This window comes from Melanerpes formicivorus, unplaced genomic scaffold (genome assembly GCF_026170545.1).
Source record: "Melanerpes formicivorus ecotype bairdi unplaced genomic scaffold, bMelFor1.0.p_v2 SCAF_1, whole genome shotgun sequence".
NCBI lineage: Eukaryota > Metazoa > Chordata > Aves > Piciformes > Picidae > Melanerpes > Melanerpes formicivorus.
In genome coordinates this window covers 61,272,255-61,293,095 of record NW_027142353.1, presented here as the reverse complement: position 1 = coordinate 61,293,095, position 20,841 = coordinate 61,272,255, and the positions used below count along the sequence as shown (strand labels likewise).

At 43.4% G+C, this 20,841-nt stretch overlaps 1 protein-coding gene across 8 annotated transcripts in view; it reads left to right on the top strand.

Moving 5' to 3' along the window:
* YAP1 (Yes1 associated transcriptional regulator) overlaps positions 1–20,841 on the top strand; it is a 112,922-nt gene that overhangs the window by 57,681 nt on the left and 34,400 nt on the right. For 4 of the 8 annotated variants that reach the window (XM_068145080.1, XM_068145098.1, XM_068145088.1 and 1 more), the window contains exons 3-4: positions 4,085–4,200; positions 14,319–14,432. In XM_068145080.1, coding sequence (XP_068001181.1) covers positions 4,085–4,200; positions 14,319–14,432 — 230 coding nt within the window. The remainder of the gene's footprint in view (positions 1–4,084; positions 4,201–14,318; positions 14,433–20,841) is intronic. The other 4 variants (XM_068145130.1, XM_068145117.1, XM_068145123.1 and 1 more) reach the window with 1 other exon arrangement.

The window sequence follows — 20,841 nt, the reverse complement described above, 5'->3', positions numbered from 1 at the left end:
TGGTGATTGCCCCAGAGATCTTGCTTTGAATTCTGAGAGTATTTCTCTCATTTTGGTCTGTGCACATGGTATAAAACTGTGATTCTAGATGAGTAGGGAGAACTTCAGTTCAGTTTGACAGTACTGTACTAAATATAATGAGTCATTTATAGTTTCATTGTTTGGTGTAGTTTGCCTTTTTTTTCCCCCTTTTATTAGCAAGTTAGGTTGACAGTAATGCTGTACCAAGGTATGACTTAGGTCTTGTGAAGTAGAAGATATGGAATGTTGGGACAGTTGTCATGTAATGCTGCTGCTATGGAAAAAAAAATCTGTTTAATGCAGTGAAAGACAATGAAATGAATTATTGATGTCTTGGTTTGTCCATTTAGACCTTTTCTGTACTGCTATTCAAAACAAGGGAAGATATTTTCTTAGTATGTAGCATTCCAAACGTCAGGATATGGAGCAAGTAAGATTTACATAAGATTTACACAAGCCCTATGAGGAGAGGCCGAGGGAGCTGGAGTTGCTTAGCCTGGAGAGGAGGAGACTCAGGGGTGACCTTATTGCTCTCTACAACTACCTGAAGGGAGGTTGTAGACAGGTGGATGTTCGTCTCTTCTCCCAGGCAGCCAGCACCAGAACAAGAGGACACAGTCTCAGGCTGCACCAGGGGAGGTTCAGGCTGGAGGTCAGGAGGAAGTTTTACACAGAGAGAGTGATTGGCCATTGGAATGGGCTGCCCAGGGAGGTGGTGGAGTCACCATCATTGAAGGTGTTCGGGAGGAGACTTGATGGGGTGCTTGGTGCCATGGGTTAGCTGTTTGGGTGGGTTGGATTGGTTGATGGGTTGGACGCAATGATCTTGAAGGTCTCTTCCAACCTGGTCTGGTCTGGTCTGGTCTATTCTATTCTATTCTATTCTATTCTACATGTAAGTAGCGTGATCTGATGGAAGTTAAAAAGAAAGGTTTTGAGGGAAGGTGTAGGGAAAATGGATGCCTAGGTGAGGAGGCAGAGAGCTGAGGGGATGGGGTGGGGGGAGAATTTGCCTTATTGAACCGGCCTTACGGTTAGTATTATTTTAATGTGATCAGCTTGTTTACTTTGAGACTTTTCTTCTGTGTCTCTTTAAGAAGACTACTGATTGGAGTTTAGTTGGTTAAGTAAGGACCATGCTGACTTTTCTCAGGCAATACTCAGCTAGGACAAGTTGGAAGTTGCTGCTGCCTTTAAATAGCCATCCATGGAGACATTACCTATACCTTGCCTCTTGAGCAGCCGTGAGCAATTGACAGTGTTGTTCTTGTGCTCAGGAATGGAGGTACTTAAGAATTGCTTCTTCATAGTCCATTCATCTATCCCGTATTCAGATATGGTAGAAAAAAAACCCTGTTGTTTCAGTGTGTTTCTACAGTTGACTGCAAAAATGGCCCTGTAATCACAGTATCACCAAGGTTGGAAGAGACCTCAAGGATCATCGAGTCCAACCTATCAACACAGACCTCATGACTAGACCATGGCACCAAGTGCCATGTCCAATCCCCTCTTGAACACCTCCAGGGATGGTGACTCCACCACCTCCCCGGGCAGCCCATTCCAATAGCTAACAACTCTCGGTGAAGAACTTTCTCCTCACCTAGAGCCTAAACTTGCCCTTTCAGGTAGTTGTAGAGGGCAATAAGGTCACCCCTGAGCCTCCTCTTCTCCAGGCTAAACAATCCCAGCTCCCTCAGCCTCTCCTCACAGGGCTGTGCTCAAGGCCTCTCCCCAGCCTTGTTGCCCTTCTCTGGACACGTTCAAGTGTCTCGATGTCCTTCTTAAACTGAGGGGCCCAAAACTAGACACAGTACTCAAGGTGTGGCCTAACCAATGCAGAGTACAGGGGCACAATGACCTCCCTGCTCCTGCCGGCCACACTATTCCTAATGCAGGCCAGGATGCCATTGGCTCTCTTGGCCACCTGGGCACACTGCTGGCTCATGTTTAGGTGGCTGTCGGTCAGTATCCCCAGGTCCCTTCTGTTTGGGAGCTCTCCAGCCACTCTGACCCCAGCCTGTAGCTCTGCATGGGGTTGCTGTGGCCAAAGTGCAGCACCTGGCACTTGGACTTGCAGCGATATTATTTCTTACTCTACACTCGAATAGCATATAAAAACAAAGGCTGTAAAAGCTGTACCTTTGGTAGATACTTTATAAGCTCACAGTGCTACATGGATTTTTTTTAATAGGAATTAAATGGAAACAAATGAGTGTGTTATCATGGGTGCAGTGGTGTTTTCCCAGTTTCCACTGCTCCCAGAGCTGAGCTGAGCAAATATAACAAATCAGAAAGAGAAGGGAGGAACAGCACATGCTGGTACTGTAATTTCAACACATGGCCTGTGAAGCATTACTGTGCAGTGTGTTTTTACATCTGTATTATCTTTACCTGGTTTCATTGCTTTGCAAAATTGCCCACCAGAAGAGTGTAAAAGCGTTCTCCAATATGAAGGTTTCTGTGTAGCCCAGTATATACAGGGCACTCTTTACTGTGTTGTGCCCTGTTTTATAAATAAATAGGCTAAAAAGGAAATAAAGAAATCTTACTGTGTGTGGTATGCTTCTCTGTGGAGTTGAATGTAGGAAAACATATGCGAGTAGAGACACAGGGTGCTTAATAGTAACTGCATGAAATGGGCTGTGTTGTGGAAACTTAACAGGGCAGTGACACCCTTTTAATTAATGCTGCACTAACAGGTTTCCTGTACACAAGGGGAAACTGACAGTGGTTGCCACATGGAGACAAAGCAGAGCTTTGTTTACTGTTACATTTTTGTACAAGCAGTATTCCTGACTACTTTGTGACCCAGCTGCAGTGTGTACGTAACTCCTTGACCTGGAATTGGTTGTGTGTATATTTAAAGAAGGTGAAATGGACATTTTTTAAACCTTTTTTTTTAAAAGCCACTGCTTCATGCCCTCTGCCTTATGACAGAAAGTCCCTTCAGTGATCAGAATCAAATAAATCATTCTACATAAGTAATTGGTTTGGGTAACTACTGCCCCATTTCATGATATTCTGGGTTTGTATCTATTCATTCTCAGGTGTTTGACATGATGAACTAGTTATGAAATTTAGTATTGGGGAAGGGGGGATGACTACTTTTTGAGCATCAGAGGATGTGTTAAAACCACTTAATAATTGGAGTCAAGATTTTTATTAGTGAGTTTTATAGGCATAGCAATTAGTTGCTTAGGGCAGGGAGCAAATAATACTCTGTTCTGTTCATACAGTTTGACCTAAGATGAGGTCTTGATTTATGATCAGAGATCTTGGATGTTGTGATTGTGCAAATACATAAACAAAGTTTGGGATTCATCTCTTCTAATGTATTTGACTTAGTTAACTTAGACTGCCTTCTTGAAGGACTATCATGGAATAGTTTGCATTGGAGGGGACCTTTAAAGGTCATGTAGTCCACCCTCCCTGCAGTGAGCGGGGATGTGTTTCACTAGATCAGGCTGGTCAGAGCCTGGCCCAACCTGACCTGAAATGTTTGCAAGGATGGAACTTCTACTGCCTCTCTGGGCAGCCTGTGCCAGTGTTTCTCCACCCTTGTAAAAGATTTCTTCCTTATTCCTTATACCTAGCCTAAATCCCTTTTTGTGTAGAAACCATTTCTCCTCGTCCTGTCACAACAGGGTGTGCTAAAATGTCTGTTCCCCATCCTACTTATAGACCTTCTTTTAGTACTGAAAGGTCACAAGAAGGTGCCCACATAACCTTCTTCAGGCTGAATAACCCCAACTTTCTCAGCCTTTCTTCATAGCAGAGATGTTCCCTAAGCAATGAATATGAACTCATCATGCCAAGTTCCTGGATTGTACTTGAGATTCCAGAATTCCAGAGATGCATGTTGTTGGGAAAGTGTTGGTGGCTGGAGTAAGGGTTTCATAATCTGACATACTCTGATGTTTGGAGAGAATTCAAATGGTTCTTTCTTGGGTTTTAATGTGGTTGTTGTGAACAGGCTTAACCTTTTGTTGTTAAACTTTCTGTGCTTAGCAGGTCATTGTTGCGCATGCGTGACTCTTCTAACTCTCACTTTCTTTTGCCTTAGTCACATCGATCAGACAACAACATGGCAAGATCCTCGGAAGGCCATGCTTTCTCAGATGAATGTTACAGCACCCACCAGCCCTTCTGTGCAGCAGAACATCATGAACTCAGCATCAGGTAAGTAAAATTGGTATTTCTGAATAAGATGATATGTATGAAGAGACTGCAAGCTATTTTCAGTTGGGGAGGAGGAAGTACAAATTTCACAGTTGTCCTGGTTTTAAGCTTTAAATTTATTGCTGTCTGGTGCATCAAGCAAGAGCCTGGTATGGGAGGTAAGAGAATTTGGTTAATATTTATGATGTCAACAGCAAATATGCTATAGTTCTTTGGTTTATGTGTTTATTTTTTTTCAAGTGGATTATTAAAGCATTTGAAGAAGCAGAATTTTTGTCTTAGTTTCTTCTGATTGAAAATGTCATTCAGCTCATGAAGACTAGAATTTCCACTGAGTGTCAATTTACATTAAAACTGTTGTGCTTCTGCAGTGTTCTTCTGCCTCCTCTTGCTCACTTACTAGGCTTTGCATAGTCCCATTAATTTACATTTCCTATGTTTGTTTAAAGCATCTCATTTTTTCATGTCTTCCCTAAATGGATAGAGCAAACACCTGGAAATTCTTGTTGAGAAGCAGAGATGTTTTGGTTTTCCTCTCATTTTCCTGTTGTTTCCAAATTCCTGTAGCATGATAATTATTCCTCTAACTGAGGAAGCCTGACACCTTCTCAGTATTCAGTATTCCTAAGGTTGGAAGAGACCTCAAAGATCATCGAGTCCAACCTGTCACCACAGACCTCATGACTAGAGTAGGGAGGACACTACCTGGAATATAGAATTGTTTTTCAGCTAGTCTGGGTGGTGGGGCTTCATTAGAGAGCAGTAAAGCGTGCTTGTTCTTGCTATAGAATCTGCTATATGTTTTAAGACTTCTATTGTGCTAGTTTTACTGCTGCGCTCTTTGTCACCTTCTGTGTGTCACTGAGGTTCATGCTTTATTTATTTTCTCACAGTCTGGTTGTATTTTGTTTATGTCTGCTGTTCTGTATTTCACAGAGGTTATTCTCTGTTGCTGCTTTTTGTTGTCCACTTAGACAGCTTTGTTTCATTCTGCAATTCGTATGCTGCAGACAATACCCAAAGATTAACAGGCATGACCAAACTGTGTGTTCATGACTGAGTATTAGAGGAGAAGCCAATCAAACGCTTTGCTGGCTACACTAGGAGGCTGGATTATCCTGAAACAAATGAGAGTCCTGTTGAGGTTCAGGAAGTCATGATTCAGAGCAATTAAGATCTCAGGCTCTGATGTGAAAATGTAATAGCTGTGATTATTTTTACTGTAAATATATCCTGGGAAACCTGCAGCAATAAAGATGATGGTTTTGCAGAGACATTTCTGAGGAAAAAGAAGTGGAGAAAGGAAAAAATTTAGTATCATAGCATACTGTAAGTTGGAAGGGACCTTGAATATCATAGTATCATAGTATCAGTCAGGGTTGGAAGGGACCACAAGGATCATCTAGTTCCAAACCCCCTGCCATGGGCAGGGACACCCCACACTACATCAGGCTGGCCAGAGCCTCAGCCAGCCTGGGCTTAAACACCTCCAGGGATGGGGCCTCAACTACCTCCCTGGACAACCCATTCCAGGGTTTCACCACTTTCATGGTGAAGAACTTCCTCCTCACATCCAGCCTGAATCTCCCCACTTCCAGCTTCATTCCATTCCCCCTAGTCCTATCACTCCCTGAGATCCTGAGAAGTCCCTCCCCAGCCTTCCTGTAGGCCCCCTTCAGATACTGGAAGGCCACAATGAGGTCATCTTGGAGCCTTCTCTTCTGCAGACTGAACAGCCCCATCTCCTTCAGTCTGCCCTCATAGGAGAGGTGCTCCAGCCCTCTGATCATCCTTGTGGCCCTTCTCTGGACACCTTCCAGCACCTCCATATCCCTCTAGTTACAATCCCCCTGCCACAGGCAAGGACACCTCCTACTAGACCAAGTTGCTCAGAGCCTCATCAAGCATGGTCGATTCCTTTGGTCTGTTTCACCTTGTGGCTCCTCCTATGTATGCTAAAACTACATGCTTGGTGTTTGAATAGTGATAGAATTCTATATTTTAAGATAATTCCTCAAACCTTCCATTGTACCAAGAATTAACAGCAAAGAGTTTTGATGGTGAAACAGGATTCACTTTATGTATTTAGACCCTAGCTAAAAAGCAAACAAAAACCAAACAAAAACTGGAAAGGAAAGCTGGTTATTTGTAAGGGTAAAAATCTAAAGAGAGAATTGAGTAATCAGTACATGAGGACTGCCTTTAGAAGAAGATCAAGAATTGGCATGTAATTGATGTGTGAGCAAGTGCTTGTGCAATAAATAAGAGACATTAAAATGGGTTTTCTTGTGCCTTGAGAAATTGCTTATTTGCATACAAGTTCATGGAGCATTTGTTTTCCATTTCACAGATGATACTGTATTGAAGAGGGACTGAAAATCTTGTAAAATCATTTTTCCCCAGTGCTCTGAATTTGATAAAGTACAGGAAGAAATCAGAACTCCTGTGTATATCATTGCATATTTATGTAGCATTGCTTGTTTTATAAGCTTAAACCAGTTGAGGTACCATGTCTTGGGAGTGGCTCTTTGGATGCACCTGCTTGCCCTTAACTTCCTTGCATTTAACAAAAGTCTGTTTTGAATTAAATAATACTGAACCTGCCTTTTTTTGGATATGATTCTGTTTCTGATACCTGATTTGGCAAATCTTTATGTACTAACTTTAAATGTATATTTGTTTTGACTAAAGGCTCATATCTGGTTCTGTGGCTTTTTACTACTGAGTTTGTGGTAACTTAGGCTTCCTTGGTGGCCTTGTAAAGAGTCTTTGAGACAAATGGAAAAATCAGGTAACCTACCACTTCAGCACAGTGGGGCTTAATCTGAGTGCTAACGTCACAAATACAAGGCCACTTAATATTCTAATTTGGATATTCATCCTCCAGCACTGGGAAATGAAGTTGAGACCTTTAAGACAGAGGTTTCCTGTTTTGAAACATTACTGGCAATGAAACATGCCCTAGTCCTCTCAGAGCCTTTCATGAAAGATACCGGGAGAACCCAAGTGTAAGTATTGTGACAGCTGGAGGTCACTGACTTGCAAAAAAAAATGTCCAAAATTCCACAAGGGAGAATGTTTTCCTTTCTGTATGGCTCATTCTTGCATAGCACTCATTTAATTGTAGTGCTTAATCAGAAGCTGCTGTCCCAGTTTTAGTCTCTTTAATTGCAGACTGCCATAGGAGCATGTGAGTAAAGCTGCTGCAGTGAAACGTAAGAAGATTTTTAGGCCTGTCTTGAAAGCCATTGGAAGCTCTATCAATGCAGCCAGCTAGAATTTTAGTCATTAGCTAGAACTAAGAACAGGAAAATAAACTGAAGGAGGGAGAGAGAGAGTAGAACCCTGAGAGCTACTGAAATTGAAGATAATCCTGTTGCATTTTCCGGGTAAATGGGATAAGTGGAACTCAGGGGGAATGAGAAGAAAGCAAAACTGGAAGGTGTGGTAAGGGTGAAGGCAATGATCTTGTTAACAAAATGCTTTATGAGTGTTAGTTAGCATGCTTCCTTTACAGGAAGTCATCAATATGTGGAGAGTGAGGACTTTTTTCCTGCTTGTATTGGTTCTTTGATTTTGTCTCGGTCTTGTTGAGCTTAGCTTGCTACTACACGTAATCAACTGAAATGTTTTGGGCTATATGTGTGCAGAGAGACACTGCTCGTTGAGATGGCGTTTGTTGGTTAGTCTGCTGTGAAATAGTGTTGCATCTTCACATCAATAATGGAAGGAAAACAACCTTGTTCCTTCTAAACATGCAACATATGGCAAAATTAGGCCTGACTGCTCTGACTTTGTGTTTCTAACCATTCTTTTTCTTGATTTAGAGGGGGGGAAAAAATCAAAGAAGGTAGTAATGATGGTTTGTTGTCCTTCTGCAGGACCTCTCCTGTACATTTCTTACTGAGGTGAAGTTATACATTTGAAAGCAGTCAGTGCCTTTCTTCAACGATTGTGCTTGCTGCAACAGAGATGGGATAATAATTGCAGTTACATGCTTCCATTCTTCAGATACTTTTACTTCCTGAATCATGCTTGCCAGCACTGCTTACCTTATCCTCTCCTGCTTGCGCATAGACATGAGATAACTAGCTTTGGAGCGGATTACCTGTCCTTGTCTTCATTTGTCTTCCCTGTTACGTTGTAGTTTTGGCTTTCTGGTGAAAGTTTGTAGTGTAATTGCATTGCCACTTGCAGTAGGGCCATAGTGCCATGTTAAATGTTGGTAGGAAAGTGGACATTCCAATTCATAACTCTTGAGGATTTTTTTTTTCCCCTTGGGGGCTGGGAGGGTGAGGAGGAGTATGCCAGTTACTAAAAGAAGTTCTAGCTCTTAAATTCTTGTTCACTTCACTTGCAGATTTCTGCTCTGTGTAACCACTCATTCTGTTTTGTGTACAGTCAACACTACATGGAAGATATTGGGGAAACAAGTTTCTAAGTATCTGGATGACAGTAATGTTAATTTCCTTCTTCAGCTGCAAAACTTGCCCCCTTTTTGCTGATGTCTGTTTGTAAATGTTACTGATTGCACGGAACAAAGAGGGACTTCAGGTAAATTTTGTAGACTTTGGTCATTTTAAACACGTTTGGAATCACAGTGATAGGGAGTAGAATAGAATAGAGTAGAATAGAGTAGAATAGAATAGACCAGACCAGACCAGACTAGAAGAGACCTTCAAGATCATCATATCCAACCTATCATCCAACACCACCTAATCAACTAACCCATGGCACCAAGCACCCTGTCAAGTCTCCTCCTGAACACCTCCAGCGATGGCGACTCCACCACCTCCTCGGGCAGCCCATTCCAATGGGCAATCACTCTTTCTGTGTAAAACTTCCTCCTGACCTCCAGCCTGAACCTCCCCTGGTGCAGCCTGAGACTGTGTCCTCTTGTTCTGATGCTGGCTGCCTGGGAGAGGAGACCAACCTCTGCCTGTCTACAACCCCCCTTCAGGTAGTTGTAGACAGTAATAAGGTCAACCTCCTTCCTAAACTGAGGGGCCCAGAACTGGACAGAGTACTCGAGGTGTGGCCTAACCAGTGCAGTGTACAGGGGCAGAATGACCTCCCTGCTCCTGCTGGCCACACTGTTCTTGATGCAGGCCATTTGAAGGGAAACATTTCAGCTTTCACAGTGAAAGATTAGGGATGTGCCTAGAAATCAGTGTATCAGGTGAGGATGATTTCGGCTCATGAAATAGATGTTCCAGTTCCTAGGTCATCTAGGTGTATTCTTTTAACAGCTAGATACAGAGCAGGGAGCTGTGCTTTGCATTCAAGACTCTGCATTTCTTGGGGTATGAGGAAGTAGAAATTCACAAAAAATGGAGGCATGCACATGGACTTTTAAAATGACATGTATTTATGTTAAGTTACAGCATTGTATAAATATTTAGTCACAGAAATCTGCCTTATCAGTAGTTCTGTAACAACGGCTTACATTGGGAAACTGGAATCTAACTTTTTGATGACCTTATCTTTAAAAGTACCACAGTTAATGGTGAGTTCCCTAGAAGGGTTGTCTCTCCCTGTGCAAATATTTTGATAGAATTATGAGCTTATGGTTCTGATTGTGTTCAGGAGCCAAACAGAACTAGTAGGAGACAACGTCGCAGGGGTATATTGTTGGTGATCAGTGTTTACAAAGGTTCGAGGGGAGACTGCAAAAGTACTTGTAAGAGAGAGATCCTTTGGCACTGATGAGTAGACAGAATCTGGCTCATGAAATCATCTGAGTTCCTTGGAGGCAAAGTGTCTATTCACAGCCACCATACTTTGCGGGGTCTCTGTGTGTATTCAGTGAATAGAAGAGAAGAGAAGAGAATAAACCAGGTTGGAAGAGATCTTCAAGATCATCGTGTCCAACCTATCACCCAACACCACCCAACCAACTAAACCATGCAACCAAGCACCCTGTCAAGTCTCCTCCTGAACACCTCCAATGATGGTACTCCACCACCTCCTTGGGCAGCCCATTCCAATGGGCAATCACTCTCTCTGTGTAAAAATTCCTCCTCACCTCCAGCCTGAACATCCCCTGGCGCAGCCTGAGCATGTGTCCTCTTGTTCTGGTGCTGGCTACCTGGGAGAAGAGACCAACCTCTGCCTGTCTACAACCCCCCTTCAGGTAGTTGTAGAGAGCAATAAGGTCTCCTCTGAGCCTCCTCTTCTCCAGGCTAAGCAACCCCAGCTCCCTCAGTCTCTCCTCATAGGGCTTGTGTTCCAAGCCCCTCATGAACTTTGTTGTCCTTCTCTGGACACGCTCCAGCAAGTCAACCTCCTTCCTAAACTGAGGGGCCCAGAACTGGACACAGTACTTGAGGTGTGGCCTTACCAGTGCAGTGTACAGGGGCTTTATTTAAAAGTTTATAGAGTCTGACAGTCACTAAATGTGCTGCTTTCAGCAGCTAGATGGGTCCATCACCCTAGGCTAGGTGCCTGGGCTAAATGGCCAGGGGTTTGTGGGTTTTGTCTGTGTTTTGTGCAACACAGGCTCCAGCAACTATAGAAATTTTAGTGAGAAGGCCCAAGGGGTAGCAATATAGTTTATATACCTTGAGGCACTTAGCTATGCTGCTGATTCTGTTGCTATAAAGCTTTTTTGGGAGAACAGTGACGTGCAATTACAGGGAATTGTCCCAGATGCCCTGAGTGAGTGTATCTGCTGTTCTTAACCATGGTTTTCCATTTTTCCCTGTTACTTGTCTGCAATAAAGTATGTGTCAGACTGCCAGTTACAAAACCAGACATGACACTCTTCTGGTTTCACAACTGCTCACAAAAAAAGTACTAATCAGTGTTTGAACTAGCATGTCAACTTGTGGGGATGACATCAGAAACACAAGACCGGTTACTGGCCAAGGAAGAAAGGAACATCACAATCAATGCCAAACGTTTCTAGAGAGAAACATACTGTTTCTGCAGCCCTTGGTGGCTCTGAGCAAGGAAGGCTTGCTGCTATGACAGACAGGTGGGCAGGCAGATATTTTCTGTCCTGTCCACAGCTGTGCATTTTAATTAGAAAAATGAGAGCCTTGCTTAGGTTTGTCTTTAGTAAGATCATAAAATCATAGACTCAAAAAGGTTGGAAAAGACCTCAAAGATCAAGTCCAGCCTGTCACCCAACTCCTTATGCCTACTAGACCATGGCACCAAGTGCCACATCCAATCCCCTCTTGAGCACCTCCAGGGGCGGCGACTCCACCACCTCCCTGGGCAGCACATTCCAATAGTATCATAGTATCATTCAGGGTTGGAAGGGACCACAAGGATCATCTAGTTCCAACCCCCCTGCCATGGGCAGGGACACCCCACACTACATCAGGCTGGCCAGAGCCTCAGCCAGCCTGGGCTTAAACACCTTCAGGGACGGGGCCTCAACTACCTCCCTGGACAACCCATTCCAGGGTTTCACCACTCTCATGGGGAAGAACCTCCTGCTCACGTTCAGCCTGAATCTCCCCACCTCCAGCTTCATTCCATTTTCCCTAGTCCTATCACTACCTGAGATCCTGAGAAGTCCCTCCCCAGCCTTCCTGTAGGCCCCCTTCAGATACTGGAAGGCCACAATTAGGTCACCTGGGAGCCTTCTCTTCTGCAGACTGAACAGCCCCAACTCCCTCAGTCTGTCCTCATAGGAGAGGTGCTCCAGCCCTCTGATCATCCTCCTGGCCCTTCTCTGGACACGTTTCAGCACCTCCACATCCCTCTTGTAATAGGGGCTCCAGAACTGGACACAGTACTCAATACACAGTACACAATAGCTAACAACTCTCTCTGTGAAGAACTTTCTCCTCAAGATGGATCACTAAATCTCATAAACAGCATTGTTCTACCACGTAGGTGGACTGTTCAACTCCTGGCACCCTGTTTCAAAAGCATTTTGCTCTTATTTACTGCAGAAGAGCATGCTGGACCAGCATATGCTTTACTCAGTGTTCAGCAGGGCTGACGCCTCAAAGCTCATGTTATTGTTTTGGGTGGTTTTTTTCTAGAGCCAGTTGATTTTTTTGGCTTTGCAGTTCAAAAGATAGTTTCTTGATGAGTTTCATGTCAAGGGATGTAAAACTTGGAAGGACTCTGAAGGAGAATGGTAGTGATGAGGTCTGCCCACATGGCCAGCACATAGGCTTAGCAGTCGAGGAACGTTTTTGGCTCTTTATTGGTTTCTGTACTTGGATGATGTGGGGCACGTTGCTGTGCTCCTGTACCTCAGTTTTACAAGATAGCATCTCACTCATCAGCAGGCTGGTCTTTAGGTCTGGTAGCAAAGTACAGGGTTCTTTGCACTTGAGGTTGTAATTCTGCATCAAAGCCCTGTGATTATTAGACTTTATGAAAGTTTTGGAGTGTTGTCACTCTTTCTTGCTTATTCTGTTCACTAGCCTCTGATTCCTCTTGTTACTTGTGTGAGGCACTTAAAGCTTGTGAAGAAAATACCCAGTGATTAGAACACTGATTTTCCTCACTCAAAACCCTGTGGCTCTAATGATGTGGTAGAGTTGCTAGAGAAAAGCACAGCTTTCTGAGCCAAAATGAAAAGGTTTAAATTAGAAAGGTACTTTGCAGATCTTCAGAAGCTACAGTAAGAAAATTCTTGTCCCGGTTTTATGACTTTGGATATTATTGTAGTGCAATTAAATGATTATTTTACTCTTTATGACGTTTGAGTTTGAGGAAACAAATCTTCTGCTCCCTCCACCCTCACCCCAGCCTTAGGCAAAGTCTTCAAGAGGAGTACAACTTCAGGACAAAATCACAGGCAGAGCTAATGTAGTTTGAGTGTGGATATAGTAGGTACTTGAGGCATGTACCAGATGCATACACATATTTTTGTGTGTGTAGCTGACTGTCGTGAAATTGTGATGTTAGTTCATACTTAATGTATCTTACATTATACAGAACGGTCTGTTAGTCCAAGTCTGACCAGCCAGATGGCTTTTGCTAATGTATTATAATATTACACTGAGGAAGAGTGGAAGGAGAGGTTGAAATATAATGGCTTCCTGCAGCAGTTCTTGTGCTAATTTCTTCTACATTCTTAACATTTGTAGTTGATCTTTTGCTATATCGTCTTTCAGTTGTACTTAAACCTGAAGAAATCTAGACAAGATCTTCCTATGCTGAATTGAGGTACTTTTAAAAGTCCATACATATGAGTATAAAAATGCATACCTTTGTAAAGCACCTGACAGATGAGATTAACTTAAAGAATAGTTTTCAGGCTAAGCAAAATACAGAGGGAACGTACAGGATCCTACAGAGGTGGGAATAAGTGCTTTATGAACTGTATATTGGTGAAAGGTGGGTTTCTCCAAAGCTGCTATTTGGAACATAAGAAAAACACACCTCAAGACTCTGTCTTCAGACATTAGCTATGGAATCCAGAACACCATCACCTAACATCCTTTTAGCAGCTCCTAAATGTAGATTTCCCTGCTTATGCCTTCCTGCTCATAGAGGCGTAGCACTGCTGTTTGTAGCACTGTGTCTCTATGTCTGCTTGTGGTGTTTTCTTACCTTTGCTTTTGTTGTTGCTCGTTTGCCTTCTGTTCTGCAGGTTTGTGTTTTTGCTTGCTTAAGCCTTTAACATTTTCACAGAAAGCTATGGTATGAGGTACAGGGAAAATGATTTTTTAGGTTCTTTTAATTGTTTGTGAAAGACAAAGAAATATTTCAGCATCTCATCAATGTTACATCCTTGATGCTGCTGGACCTTAATCACCACATGAACTTTCCCATGTGAGATAGAGTGTCTCTGTGCTTATTCTTTTTCCTGGTGCTCATGCTGGTTTCATTCTGGCAGGCTTGACTTATTGCTGGTTTTGTGTTATAATGCTATAACAAAAAGGAGTGTCGAAAGCAGAAGAAAGGGTGAAAACAAGTCACAAACCTCAACTCCAAATCCTAAATAAAACCCATAGAAATGTTTTCTGTTCTTATGATTTCCTCCCCGCCATTTCTTTGCCCTTAACCCAGAAATGTTAGAGAGGAGCTTGAAACCTCTCTGTTTCATGTACTGTTATATATGTGAAATGTCGGAATCTTTTTTAGAGCCATTTCAGCTGGAGCAAACAAGAGCCCGCCATCAACTCCTTCCTTCTATATTGCAGGCCCACTCCCCGATGGATGGGAACAAGCTATGACCCAGGATGGAGAAATTTACTACATAAACCATAAGAACAAGACCACATCTTGGCTAGACCCAAGGCTTGACCCACGCTTTGGTAAAAGTTCATCTCGCGTCAGAATTTTTGATTCGCTTCAGTTCACTCAGCTTTAATTTTGCAGGCGTAGTTTTGGAAACCTTTTATCATACCATTCAAATATCACAGTACCACAGTACCAATAAGGTTGGAAGAGACCTCGAGGATCATCGAGTCCAACCTGTCACCACAGACCCCATGACTAGACCATGGCACCAAGTGCCACGTCCAGTCTCCTCTTGAACACCTCCAGGGATGGTGACTCCACCACCTCCCTGGGCAGCACATTCCAATGGTGAATGACTCTCCCAGTGAAGAACTTCCTCCTCACCTCAAGCCTAAACTTCCCCTGGCGCAGCTTGAGACTGTGTCCCCTTGTTCTGGTGCTGGTTGCCTGGGAGAAGTGACCAACCCCTTCCTGGCTACAACCACCTTTCAGGTAGTTGTAGAAGGCAATGAGGTCACCCCTGAGTCTCCTCTTCTCCAGGCTAAACAATCCCAGCTCCCTCAGCCTCTCCTCATAGGGCTTGTACTCAAGGCCTCTCCCCAGCCTTGTTGCCCTTCTCTGGACACGTTCAAGTGTTTCGATGTCCTTCTTAAACTGAGGGGCCCAGAACCGGACACAGGACTCAAGGTGTGGCCTAACCAATGCAGAGTACAGGGGCACAATGACTTCTCTGCTCCTGCTGGCCACACTATTCCTAATGCGGGCCAGGATGCCATTGGCCTTGTTGGCCACCTGGGCACACTGCTGGCTCATGTTTAGGTGGCTGTCAATCAGCACCCCCAGGTCCCTCTCTGTTTGGGAGCTCTCCAGCTACTCTGACCCCAGCCTGTAGCCCTGCATGGGGTTGCCGTGGCCAAAGTGCAGCACTCAGCACTTGGACTTGCTAAATGCCATCCCATTGGACTCTGCCCATCTGTCCAGTCAGTCGAGGTCCCTCTGCAGAGCCCTTCCACCCTCTAACTGACCAACATCTGCTCCTAACTTGGTGTCATCTGCAAATCTGCTGATGACTGACTCAATCCCCTCATCCAGATCATCGATGAAGATGTTAAAGAGGATGGGGCCCAGCACTGATCCCTGGGGGACGCCACTGGTGACTGGATGCCAGCTGGATGTGCCACCATTCACCACCACTCTCTGGGCTCGGCCCTCCAGCCAGTTCCTAACCCAGCACAGAGTGTTGCGGTCCAAGCCACGAGCTTAGCCAGCAGTTTGCTGTGGGGGACGGTGTCAAAGGCCTTGCTGAAGTCTAGGTAGACCACATCCACAGGCCTCCCCATATTTTAATTTGAATTACAGAGACTTTCTTTAAATCAATATTTAAAAAAAAAGGTTAAAAGAAACAAACAGCAACAACAACAAAGGATTAGCATATATATCCCTGCACAGCCTGTGTCACCATACAGCTCCCAAACTTGGGGGCATTTAGGAACTACCTAGAGACAGTCTCAGCCAAGCTCACTCTTCCCTTTAAAATTGTAAAAACTGAAACCCTGAAGATTCTTTTTAATTCCCAAACAAATATTTACTTCCCTTTGCGCTGTCTTGCAGAGGACATTGTCACAGAGTAACATTTTATGCTGCTTGAATACACTTGAAACATACCAGCTCATAACTCCAGCTTGTCACAGTGATGATCACGGCAAAACTTCCTGTTTTAAACAGTATGGAGAGAATTTACTTGTTCTGTTTCTACTTTAATGATATTCTTGATGGGTTTGGTCTGTATGAAGAGCAGGGCTGCACTGATTACTATGAATTGCAATAGCATGTAATCACAACAGCCTCTGAACTAGTTTCTTAAATCCACCAAGTGATTTTTCTGCTGTGTTTAAGGAGGTATTACAACTTTAGGTTTTGTATATGGCATGCCCTGTGTGGGTAAGCTTTATTAGATGTATTAATTTGCCCTTGATTTGTTTTCCCTATAACTTACTATTTTCAGCTCCTTTAGATTTTAGTTATTTTTCCAGAGCCATGGAAAAAACAGTAGGGGTGAAAAGAAAAAAAAGAGGAGATCGTTGTGGTTTTCAGGCTTTACTTTTGGACTCGATGCAGCTAAATGAAAACAGTGTGCAGATCACTGAGTAGGTCAGGCTGAGGGGATACAAAGCCTTTGAAGCTTTACAGGGGTTGACCTAACAACAACTGTGGGCCCCTTTTGGGAGAGGCATTAACTCCATGAATGCCATATAAACAGAGAGCTGCACAACTCAACAGTGCTGTCCTGTTCTGTTTTTCTGAACTGGCTGTTAGAAATTTCAGCGTTCTTGTTTGGTAGACTTGAGTGCTTCCTTCAAACATCCGTTTGCTCTTCTGGATCACGCCAGATTGTCACACTTTGTTTATAAACCACTCACCAGTTTGTAGCCGGGTTGAACCATTGTGCAACTTGAGCCCAAAGGTGGGGCATGTACTGAAGGTTGTCAGCTTTGGCAAATGTCCGTGCTGGCTTTAACACCAGCCAGAGTTGCAAACCTGTTTGCATGTTGCAGGAGTGTGTGGGTAGGTAATTTGCAACTTCACAATTACTTAATGTGTGAATAAGGCTTAAAAGGAACTAGTAATTTTGCAAGGCAGTGTTGTCTTTTCACTTAAAAGAAGCAGGACAATTACATATACTTAAGTAATCTTGCAGGGTATGTATTTTTCTGTTCTTTGTATTACTTTATAGCTTCCAATGATGAGCTGACATTAAAAAGGAGTGTGGAAAAGGCTTTAATTGACAGAGATGAATCTTGTTTCTCAGAACTATTTTGTACTCCTGTAAATAGCATAATCTAATTGTAAGGGCAAAAGCTACTTGTCTTGTCTCTCCTGGAACCTCATCAAATGTGAAGGCCACGCAGTTAAACTGGAAGAAGTTAGAAACTTCCAAAAGACTGCATAAGGATTTCTTGCTGCATAACTTCCCTTTTTGGGCCCACTGCGTATGTGTATCCCAGACAGGCTTGAGTACATGCCAAGGCTCTTTATTTTGTGGTTGGACTTTTAATCTGTTCCAGACCTTTTCAGTCAAAGAGCTCAAGTGTAACTGAAAGGGGCAGGAAAGAAGAAAAAGGAAAAAAAAAGGCAAGAAAGAAAAAGAAAGGGAAAAAAAAACCCCAAACACATGTGGGCTCTTCTGATCTGGAGTGATGGCAAATAGAGACAAGCTGCTAGCTGCTGTTGAGCTTGAAGGAGTTTTAAAATCTTAAGTTGTACACCCTGTATTGTGGTTTATATTTTTATCATTTCAGCCAAGAAAACACAAAGCCTTATTCCTTTTGCTTTCTCACTTGTGACCTCCTTAAGTCACTCCAGTAAAAGGGGAAAAAAAAAAGCTGTTTGACAGCTAACTTACTGAGCCTTGCTTTTATTTATCACAGGGAGATCCTCAACAAATATGTGCTGTGACCCTAAGCAGTGTGTGAATGACTCAGAAGTTTACCTTTCTGTGCTTTTAATGTAGGTTGAAAACCCTGCTGGTTTTTTGCCCTCTGAGGATCACCATCCTCTGTTTGAATATAAGGGTTTGGTTTTCACTATTTTTTGACTACCCATGCTTTGAGAAGCAATCCAGGGTGAATTTGTCTGTTAAAGCTTTGATTCTTACAGTAATGTTGATTGAAGGAGAAATTAATTTCTTCCTTGAAATTGCCACTTTCACCAATCTGAAGAAACCATTGAAAAGCTATTGAGTGGTATGTGCAAACATTCTCTTCTGTTCCAGTATTCAGAAAAAGGTTTCAAGATTCTTTACCCTTACTGCTTCTGAATTCCCAGCTTCCAAGGAGACAGCTGTTACGTCTCTGTATGTTCCATACCAGATGGAAACTTTGCATTCATCTTTTGCTTTTTTCCCTCCTCAAGTAGGTGTGCATATGCTTTGTTTGTTTGTTTTAAATTATGCTGGGGATTTCCCATTAATGTGGCTAGGAAAAAAGAGAGGCAGGAGGATCACTTTGAAGAAATTGGTTTAGGTGGACGCTCGCTTGGCATGGGGTATCTGGGTATTGTATTTGTGCTTTTAAACAGGAAAGAAAAGGATGCAGTTGAGATGGATTCTTTATTGGAACAGCTTTTTAAGACTGTATCAGATAGGAGTCCCTGTCCAATTACCTGGCTGTGGACCAGACTGGGTCTAATACCTGAGTGCTCCAAGTTGCAGAGAAGACTTTTGTTCCAAAAGTCAGATTTAACATCTTTGAGTGGGCTCGAGCTCTTCAGCTACACCAATTAAACAGCAGTGAAGTCTTGTCATGGCTCAGATATTGATCCTCCAAGTCTATGGATTTGATTTTAGAATAGGTGTGTGCTAGGAAAATTCATAAACTTTAAAATCTGGGAAAGAAGTATGGAAGGAATGTTTTCTTATGCTGAGCACAGGCAATCATAAATGATGAGATGGGATCAAAGGAATGGGAATGGGGCGGGGGTCCTTAGGCTGATGTCAGCAGGATTCTTGTCTAGTGGAGCATCTGGTACAAACATGCTATCCTACCTTCCATGCACTAAGGGGCATCAAATGACAGGGGAGGTTTGGGGTTTTTTTCAGGAAGGCTGTTTATTTCTTTAATTGAACTGTCAAGCTGAGCATGTGTTCTGGACTGTTGTCTTTTAGTAGCTTCTGCTGTTGTCCATTGGGCATTCTTTACAGATCCTGCTGTTTATATTAAGTCTTCCAGAGAATGTAATAAGTTTCCTTGGTAGTCGAAAATATCTGGGTGGGAAGCAGGTCAGCTCTGCATTCTGGATGGCTGGAGATGCTGAAGCAGAGTAACATCTGCTTTTTCTATAAAATTAGATTTCCTAGAACCAGTTGAAGTTTGGAATCATTCAACTTCATTGCTGAAGTTTCCAAAAATCAACTTTTGTATTAAATGCTTCCAAAGGGGTTTGAAATGGTTAAGTTTTCAGATGCTAGGATGTGGGTTTGATATGCAAATTAATTTGAATTTGTCTTTTGAGGACATTTAATTTATGAAATTTGAAGATGGGACAGTGAGCTTGAAGTGGGAAAATACCAGCAAGTGGCAGCTGATTTCTGTGGCTCTGTTGGGTTAGTGTAAGTCTTGTGTTTATGGAGTAGTACTTCATTAGAGCAGTCAGGCAAGTCTGAAGGAATTGGAGTAAAGCAAGGTACTGTTTTAATTTTCTTGTTACTTTATTCCAGATTTCCATTTTGCAGGCTTGTTACTACTGATCATACCAGTGTTACACATGCCCAGTTTTTTTCCTTCTGTTGCTTCAAGTGTGTGAGCTACCGTATGGGGTATGAAGCAAAAGATCAGACAGACCGCTGCTTGAAGTCATTGCCATGACTTGATTTTCATAACTCCCACTTAGAGATTATGTTAATGATTTCCACTTAGAGATTGTTAATGATTTTTGAAGTTCTGTATAAATAGAATAGAATAGAATAAACCAGGTTGGAAGAGACCTTTGTGATCATCAAGTCCAACCTATCATCCAACACCAACTAATAAACTAAACCATGGCACCAAGCACCCTATCAAGTCTCCTCCTGAACACCTCCAATGATGGTGACTCCACCACCTCCCCGGGCAGCCCATTCCAATGGCCAATCACTCTTTCTGTGTAGAATTTCTTCCTAACCTCCAGCCTAAACCTCCCCTGGTGCAGCTTGAAACTCTGTCCTCTTCTTGTTCTGGTGCTGGTTGCTTGGGAGAAGAGACCAACGCCTGCCTGTCTACAACCTCCCTTCAGGGAGTTGTAAACAGCAATAAGGTCTCCCCTGAGCCTCCTCTTCTTCAGGCTAAGTAACCCTAGCTCCCTCAGCCTCTCCTCATTGGGCTTGTGCTCCAAACCCCTCACCAGCTTTGTTGCCCTTCTCTGGACACATTCCAGCAAGTCAGCATCCTTCCTAAACTGAGGGGCCCAGAACTGGACACAGGACTCAAGGTGTGGCCTAACCAGTGCAGTGTACAGGGGGAGAATGACCTCCCTGCTCCTGCTGGCCACACTGTTCCTGATCCAGGCCAGGATGCCATTGGCCCTCTTGGCCACCTGGGCACACTGCTGGCTCATGTTCAGCCTACCATCAACCAGTAACCCCAGGTACCCCTCTGCCTGGCTGCTCTCCAGCCACTCTGACCCCAGCCTGTAGCACTGCATGGGGTTGTTGTGGCCAATGTGCAGAACCCAGCACTTGGATGTGTTAAATCTCATGCCCTTGGACTCTGCCCATCTGTCCAGCCTGTCGAGGTCCTCCCTCTGCAAAGCCTCTCTACCCTCCAGCAGATCAACTCCTACCCCCAGCTCGCTGTCATCTGCAAATTTACTGATGATGGATAGCCATGATGATCAGAGGGCTGGAGCACCTCCCTTGTGGAGACAGGCCACAAGAATTGGAGCTGTTCAGCCTGGAGGAAAAAAGGCTTCAGAGAGACTTTATAGCAGCCTTCCAGTACCTGAAAGTGG